General features: G+C 36.3%; 1 protein-coding gene across 4 annotated transcripts; it reads left to right on the forward strand.

Annotated features, from left to right (window-relative positions):
- The first annotated feature begins 1063 nt into the window (after nt 1–1063).
- Nucleotides 1064–4119, forward strand: LOC126621592 (uncharacterized). Of its 4 annotated transcripts, XM_050290133.1 has the most exons (6): nt 1064–1350; nt 1478–1814; nt 2061–2158; nt 2262–2414; nt 3248–3331; nt 3815–4075. In XM_050290133.1, the coding sequence occupies exons 2-6, from the start codon at nt 1762–1764 to the stop codon at nt 3832–3834; spliced, it is 408 nt and encodes a 135-aa protein (XP_050146090.1). In that variant the 5' UTR covers nt 1064–1350; nt 1478–1761; the 3' UTR covers nt 3835–4075. The 4 variants fall into 4 exon arrangements, 3 of the variants coding, with proteins under 3 accessions (XP_050146090.1, XP_050146088.1, XP_050146091.1); XR_007623102.1 differs by lacking the exons at nt 1064–1350; nt 1478–1814 and having other exon boundaries at nt 1823–2158; nt 2729–3331; nt 3815–4119; XM_050290131.1 differs by lacking the exons at nt 1064–1350; nt 1478–1814 and having other exon boundaries at nt 1829–2158.
- The last annotated feature ends 4379 nt before the right edge of the window (nt 4120–8498 follow it).

An 8498-nucleotide genomic window follows, 5' to 3' on the forward strand; every position in this document is an offset into this window, starting at 1 on the left:
TTAATCTTGTGTTTGCTGCATTATTTAAACTTCTATATTCATATTCATCTTTTAGTGTTCATATTAATCTTGCGTACCCGGTAACATGAGTCATATTAGTGCTAGTGTCATAAACTACTTTTACAAATTGAGGATAGCCATTCTCTACATGAACTCCTACTTCAATCTTTTGCCGTTTGATTGACGTACGTTTCTCATCGCGAGTTTTTCTTTCTTTTTTCTTCTTCTTTTCTTGTCACTGGGAGATGATCAATGGAAAATGAGGAGAGACATGGCCTGTATTTAAAGAAATCTGAGACCGCTTCAGTTTTGATTTATTAATTAACTTCTACTAGCAGAGAGAGGGTCTTTATTTATTTTGTTCAAGACTAAGTCTAAAGACTTGTGAAATATATATAGAAGCATTATTTGTTAGCACTAACGAGAGTCTTTTTTTTTTTTATCGGAAAGACTCAGCACCGCATGTCTTTCTTTTTTTAGGCTTTTTAGAAGTTGAATAAGGATCACTTGTGTTGTTCAAGTTCAATTTTCTCACAAGTCAACTTGGTGGTGTCCAAAACCCAGTTCTTCTTGTTGCATCACCGAACCCATTTACCATTTCGAAGACGGATGTTTGTAATTGCCCATCAAGAAAACTGAAATCCCCACCAAAGCCTCTAAATTTAGTACTTGACAAGGATTTGCAGAGCTCTGAACTATTTTGGGAGATGATTTGAAATCTTTCGGCAAACTAAACGTTCAAATGGTTAGATTCAATCCTTGAAAATAAAGAATTAGTGTTACAAGATTTGAGAAATGTGGGGTGTATGTACAAAATATAAGATGTATATTGAGAATGTGGGGTGTGGGGGTATTATGAGAAAGTATGCGGGGTGTATTAAGATAATTTTTAAGTGAAAAAGCAAATGTGGGGTGTATTAAGTATGTGAGGTTTATTCAACAATTTTTGAGATGTTAATATAATTAGCCTTATTTAATAGTATTATTCCACATATATTTTCACTTCCATATAAAACACAAAGTTATCAAACCCTAAAAGATATTTTCAACATCCGCTGCTATTCATATTTCACTCAATTCACTCCCACTTATTCTTTCTCTGCTTCTTCCATATTTTTCTCCTTTCTCACTGCCGACAACCCAAAACAACCATGGTATTTGCCGATCTCATCTCCCATTCTTCGCTACAACAACGAAACTTACCTCAACCCTAATTTTCAACCAGCCGTTCTCTCTGTCTCTCTCTCTCCTTCTTGCGCTCAACCCCTCTCCTCCTCCCTAACCCTAGCTCCCTTACCCTTTCGATTGTAAAGCTTTCTCGAGTCCTCGCTTCTTCGTCTTAAATTTCAGGTAGACGGGTCATGTGCCCACTTCAACAACACCGATACTATCCTCACTTGGCCACCTGCCCGTAGCTCCCTTACCTTTTCGATTGTAAAGCTTTCTCAGGTCATTGCTTCTACGTCTTAAATTTCAGGTAGACGGGCCATGTGCCCACTCCAACAACATCGATACTATCCTCACTTGGCTACCTGCTCAATCTGTCAGGTTTAGAGTTTTAATACAAAATGCCTCAATGTTAGTTAGAGTGGAATAATTTTATTTAAAGGGCTTATTTTCAAGCCTTTTGGCTGATGTGGGACAGATGAATTCTAATACTCCCTCGTGAGAAGTCGACTATCATAAGCAAAATTTAGGGCTGGCTTCTTCCTGAGCTCTAGTTCAGTTCCTCGGATTGAGATAGAGAGCCTACCGAGCTGAATGATGTCACATTCACAGACTTTTTCGGGTTTTGATACCATCTTAAATTTCAGGTAGACGGGTCATGGGCCAACTCCAACAACACCGTTACTATTCTCATTTGACCAACTACTTAATCCGTCAAGTGTGAAGTTTTAATACAAAAAATCTCAATGTTAGTTAGAATAGAGTAATTCTATTTAAAAGGGTTGTTCTCAAACCGTCTGCCTAATGTGGGACAGGAATTCTAACACTACGTGGTGTCGTATGACTTGGGGATATACGTTCTCAACGTCCTTATCGGATTTGTCTATCCTCAGGTCGACTGGAGATCCACGACCTCTCCTCATTGACGTCTCAGACGTGGACGGTTCACTCGTCAGCTCGTTTGCCGGGGACAGCATGTTTTCAATTTCAGGTCCCCTTCAATTTTATGATTTTTTTTCTCCATTTTTTAGATTTATTTTTCCTTTCAATCTAAGAAATTTCAATCGGTTTCAATTCAAAATCTCGGGTTTTAGGTCCCTTTATTGCCCTCAGCTCCGCACACGTCAGTGACCTCGCCCACCGAGCCCAAACTCGTATGTATTGTCGATCTTTATACCTCGACCTTGCCGACTCGCCCAAACTTGTAATCTCTCCGCCACTTCTGGCTCTCGGAGTCTGCAGCTCAGGTGATTTTCCTCATGGGGTTTGCTTGTGTTCAATTGTGTTTTCTCGGTTTTGTCTGATTTGGTGATTTCTAGGTTTGAATATGAGATTTTGCTGATTGGGTTTTGTTCTCTCGGTTATTGAGTTGGGTTTTGTCTCTGTTCAATTGGATTTCGATTAATTTTTCTACAATTTGGTATTTGGGTTTCGATTAATTTTTCTACAATTTGGTATTTGAGTTTGATCAATTTAACTTATATGAAGGTGTCAGCTTTATTTTTATTTATTTTCTATAGTGGCGTAAGCTGTATTTGATTGTCTGTCGTCTTGAATCCAGGTGATAAAGACCATTGAAAACAATGGCCGTCAAAACAGAAAATTTGTGGCTGCCTAATAATGCCATGAATTTGTCAGGTTAAAATCCAAGAACGGTTATCTTATTATTTCCCACTGGGTTTTTTTTTCGTTGATTTATACATTACCTCTTTAAGTAATTTCCTCTTTAAATTTATATACCGTTCTTAGTTTCTCTTCTGTCATCGTTGTACATTTGAGGGATAAGAAACTGCATAGGTTTGTGGCTGAAGGTAAAATTCCTTTTTAATTTTCAATTTTTTTATTGCACATACTTTTTGCTTAAGTGACTCTAATGTTTAACTCTCATCTGTAATTTTAGTTGCTGTACATTTTTTTCCTTACTCTTTTTTTTTTGGGGTAAGGATATTATATATGATATTAGGTGGGTAATGTGAGGACCAGTTGGTGGGACAATTATTCTGTCCTTATTGTATAGCTTGTGAAGTAAAAAAAACCTGAGCATGATAAAATTACTTAACAAATTTATCTTATTACTTAGTTTTCAAGGCCACCAAGTCTATCTATATTCACGAAGTCCATCTCTATTTCCAGTGCCTAGTTTCCAAAGGCGAAGTTGAGCCAGGTTGAGAACTCTCTCTTTCTCTCTTTACCTTTTGTTTTATTTCTCAGGGAAGTTAATTGGGTTGAACAAAAAGGAATAAAAAGAAATGAAAACAAATTGAAATTTGTTGGTGCTTGTGTTGATGTTGAATTTGTAATATATTAAGACCCAAAAATTAGATAAATGGTTCACTTATAACATCAAGCCACTAGTTCAAAACAGTGAGTCTTACCTTTAGAATGTTTTTGTGATGTCATAATTGATAACCATATCCACTGATCGAAAATTTATCTACTTGCAAGTATATCACTTGTGAAATTGAGACTTATAAATTTATCTCCTGAAAAATGATCTACTTGCCACATCAGTTTTTCGTGTGGAATGTTAGAGACTCATACTCGCAAGTATATGCTTTTTATGCAAGTTGTAGGAAACAATAAAACTGTAAAGGCATACTTTTGTGTATATTTTAGTCATTTGATCCATGTGCTTATGTGTTTGCAGGTAGAGATAGCAATTACTGAGGCTCAAGCATTACGAGGAGCATGTCACTCTTAAAAAACATGTTTGCTGGAGGTGTTCAAGAAAATGTGAAGTCTTTTAAGTGGCAATTTCCTTCAAATTTGGTGCATGTTTCGTACTTTGACGGATGGTTTCATATTTTTTAGTATAGCTCATTGGTTTTAGACCTGATTTTTTTTAATATGTGATTAGTTAAGGAAGACTACCGCAAACATGCAATTCTGTGTAGTCTATTAACATGTATACACAGTCTATTAACTATATATATATATATATATATATATATATATATATATATATATTTAATGGCCCTTTAAAAAAAAACATATTACAACATGGACACGGACGTATAAAAATTATATAATATTTCAAAGGTGTAACTATTCATTGTGCCACCGTTATCTAATTGGTGGTGATTGTAGCAATAGAGACTTCTATATAGGACATGAACTTTTATTTAGTGGTTGTTTGGTGGCAATTGGGGTTTGCCACCAATGTCAGTGCCTATTCTTTATAATAGACACCAATGAAAAGAATGTCCTTTAGCCAAAATTCTAGTAGTGAAAATTGCGATAATTTGTTTGTAGAAAGGTGTCAAGGAGAATCACTCTCATTGGCACCAACCATTTGCGCATTTGACTTGTTCTCATTAGCAGTGGCGGACAAATGGTTGGAGCCAATGAGTACTATTTGCCTTTTATTTGTTTTTTCTTGAGGGCTATTAGAATTTCTATCCACCGGACTATATATATTAGTATTCTTGTCCAAGTAAAAAAATGTGAAAGTAATCAGAGGTTACCATTTGAGGCACGGGGTTTTGGTAGAGACGCAGAGGCATACTAGTCAAATTCCGTGACCTTAGGGGATACGGAGTCAAACCCACCAATTGGCGAATGGTACATTGTGGCCCAAAAGAGTAAAAGAAACCCTAGGGTTTTCTGAATAAATTAATATATATGTCTGAAGAGACTCCATCAGGTGCTGCTGACAGTGAAAGGTTTCCACATGGTTACAGTAGATTATTGTTTGTCTGTGAAGGTGGTTAGAAACTTAAAGCAACCAACTTGAAACTACGTACGTACAATGGTCTTACCCTAAAGTCATTACGGACCTTCATTATTGGAGAACTGCTCCACGAAACAAGGAGACGTAGTCTATTACATACGGCTTCTTGTCATGGTTGTTGATAAACTACTGCGCCTTGAACCAGCTAATCATACGGTCCACAATGTACGTAGAGAGACACATGTGATAAGTGACGGATAGAGTTTGGACTTTGGAGGTTTGGAACTGATAACCTCATGTAATTATAGTCGGAGCTGTTTGATACCATCTGGGACAAAATCCCAAAAACTTTAAGCTATATCAGCATCATCACTAAACCGGAAAATGTTCATCGAATACCAGCAAACTATCAGATCTTCAGTAACAAATACCTATACTACAAAAGCAATTTAATTACGGAAATCGGCCATTTCCAGCAATGATACTATGTTAAAATTGAACAAAAGAGATAGAGAAGATAGTGCTACAGTACTCAAAACTTAAACAATCTAACAGCCTTGCTTAACGAACTCTATGACTATGAGATTATGACTTGTCATAATCTCATCAATATTTTTTGTTATGAGGGTTAACAGATGAACGATTAATTAGGGATGGATTTTAGTTGGGAAGAAGAAAGGTGGGGATAAATTTCTTCTTGGTTTTGTTTTTAATGTCTTATTACTCTTATCACATTTTTACAGTGGGTAATGCTAAGAAACTAAATTTATTGACAAAATTTTGTAAATTAAAGGATATTGATGATTGGTTTATTATTTAACTGTTGATATACGTGCTAATTCATATTTGTGATATATTATTTAATTTGTAAATTTTGTTTTTAAATTTTTTCTAACATTACCCTTTTGGACCATATTTGCATCATCCTTTTATTAAACATAGGGCCCACCAACATAAATGGTACAAAATTTCCTAACATTACCCTTTGGACTATATTTGCATCATCCCTTTATTAAAAATAGGGCCTACCAACATAAATGGTACAAAAATTACTTCACTTTTCTATGGTTTTGTCTTTATAACCCCACAATATTAAAACAAAAAACAAAGGGAAATGTTATTAGCATTTTAAAAGTTTTATTCTACACTCCTCGTAAGTGTGTTCTTCATTTTAATTATAAAAATTTTGAAGTACAAAATAAGATTTTTTGAATGTCAATAAAAATTCTTAAAACAAAAGAATATTATAAACCAACAAATAATGCCAGGAGAGGTAACTTATTTAAATTACATTGGTTGCTATGTGATATGATAAGTAAAACATATGGCTCATATCAAACGAGATAGGGTTATTAATCAACAAGTATGCATAACTTATCACAATTAAATATATGTGATACAAAAACGATGTATTCAAAACCTTTTCATACCAATCTCTCACCCATCGAATTTATCTTTTTCTTCCTTCTTTCTATGGGTAGGCCATTGAAAAAAAGTAATTACATTTATCATATTTTTCATACCATATTTATAGTATCTCTTTAACAATGATACAATTCACCAACATATGTAAATCTCATCTTTATTAAAATGATGAGATAAACGCTATAGAAGTATCATTTTTTTTATTTGAAAAACTGATATAATGAATTTCTTTTTAATTTCTGTTTTCTGGGTTTTTTGGCGTTGAAAATGAAAGCTTTTTGACTGAAATGAAAGCTCGTTGAATGTGGTTTGCAGACCTACACGTGAGCAGAGACAGAGAGGACGAAGTCACGGTGACTGTCGGGTATGGCAGTTGCCACGTTAGGGAGACGTGCTATCATATTCTGGTGTTAGTTACCTGGTCCCGCCAGTGATTGACGGTTGACCGTTCTTCTGTACGGCAGCTTGGCCCTACCAATCCCAACCGCTGCCGACAACATTTCTTTTTTTTTTTTGGTCGGACAACATTTCTTTAACCATATATCTCTCCAAACTTATCAGAAATAGTTGTATTTTAATCCTATCTCTCCAACTAGTATCCCATTGATTCTCGTATAATTTGCATAACATTAATCTAGTAACATGTTGATAAGCTAAAATTATCAATTTTTCTTGGTTCAACGTTTTAAGGTATTTCATCGATCAAAGATATTTATAATCAAAGTAATTAAGAGCATTACTGGACACAAAAACTTTGTGTTTGAATTCATGTCCCTAATACCGTTTATAAATACAAAAAGATAAGTGTGAATGCAAATTTCTTCCTCCTTGATCTTGGACAAAATTGCATCTACAAAACAATTAACAACTTATGATCAATACCAAGAGCCTCACGCTCCTACGATGAATGGGGGGCTTTGGCCGAAGAACCTCTAATGCCAAAGATAGAATTTAAAGAGAAAAGTGTTTGGAGAGTATTGGAAATTTTGCAAGTATGTTGGAATGATCTTTTGGTGAAAATGAGAGCCTATTTATAGGGATAGGGTGTAACTTATGGTTTAATGTGTGATTTAATGGATTAATTAGGCAATTAATCCATTAATTAGTTAATCAACACATTTTTGGAATAAATATTTTGGGGGTTATGTAATTTATATGGGATGTTTTGAAGGTTATGAAATAATTACCTTGTGGAAAATATAGGATGAGGATGGATGAAATAACTTTGAATTTGTTACCTATTTTGGGCACTTTTGAAGGATGATTGCCCGTTGCTCGTGCGTAGAATCCCATTGTACCTCACTGTTATTTTTGTCCTCTTTGTCCAAAAGTCCATGTGTCGCCTTGTGATTATTTTTGGCTCCACAAATGCCCCCACACCTGTTAGGCTACTCGTAAGAAAAGGCAGCAGGTGTAGAGATCATCTTGCTTTAGGAAACGTATGACTGCTTCCTATTTTGATGTAGATTCTCTCTTTAATAGGAAATTAGGTCCTTCTAGGAAAGGGAAATAAATTTCTCTCAAAGCCTATCTAAGTCCACCTTAAGTGGGTTATTTAATCAACTTTGGAGAGCGATTTGTTCTACCCTACAAGAGAGAGAGAGAGAGCTTAGAGGATATTTGTTCCCCCTCCTCTAGCAATCTTCTACATCTTGCCCGTGCAAAGGATCGTCTTTCGTTGATTTCTTTGTCTTCTCCGTGCTGCACCGATGTAAGAAAAATTTAATTTTTTCTTGTCTTCTTCTTGGATAGTGTTATTGCGGGTTAGCCATTGGGGTGATGCAGCATGTCGGCTGGCGGGGCTAGGAGTCGGCTCGGCATAGGCTAAGGAGGCATCGTGGCATGGGCCACTGCTTGGGCTGTTTGGCTTGGCTAGAGCTAAGGGCAGCTTGTGCGGCCGGGGTCGCGGATTGTGGTGTTGGGGCGCAGTGCTAGGCGAGCCGTATGGCTCATGTCTTTTGGGCTCTTGGACCTAACTCGGGCCAGGCTAGCGACTGAGAGAAATGAAGAGGTCGTGAGAGCTCATAAGTTGCTAGAATGTTGGGCATGCAAGCTTCATACCTGCTATAATACTGGGTTGAGCTTCTCTGCTGAGTACCGTGAATGTCGTTGGCTGCTTAGTCCTCTTCGTCGGGAGAAAGGTAGGCTGCCCCTGAAAGATAAGGTAAAGAGGATTAGATGCATTGGCTCATATGATCGCTGTCGTAAAGCTTACTATGAATTAAGATGGAAAGAA

Source organism: Malus sylvestris, chromosome 5 (genome assembly GCF_916048215.2).
Source record: "Malus sylvestris chromosome 5, drMalSylv7.2, whole genome shotgun sequence".
Lineage (NCBI taxonomy): Eukaryota > Viridiplantae > Streptophyta > Magnoliopsida > Rosales > Rosaceae > Malus > Malus sylvestris.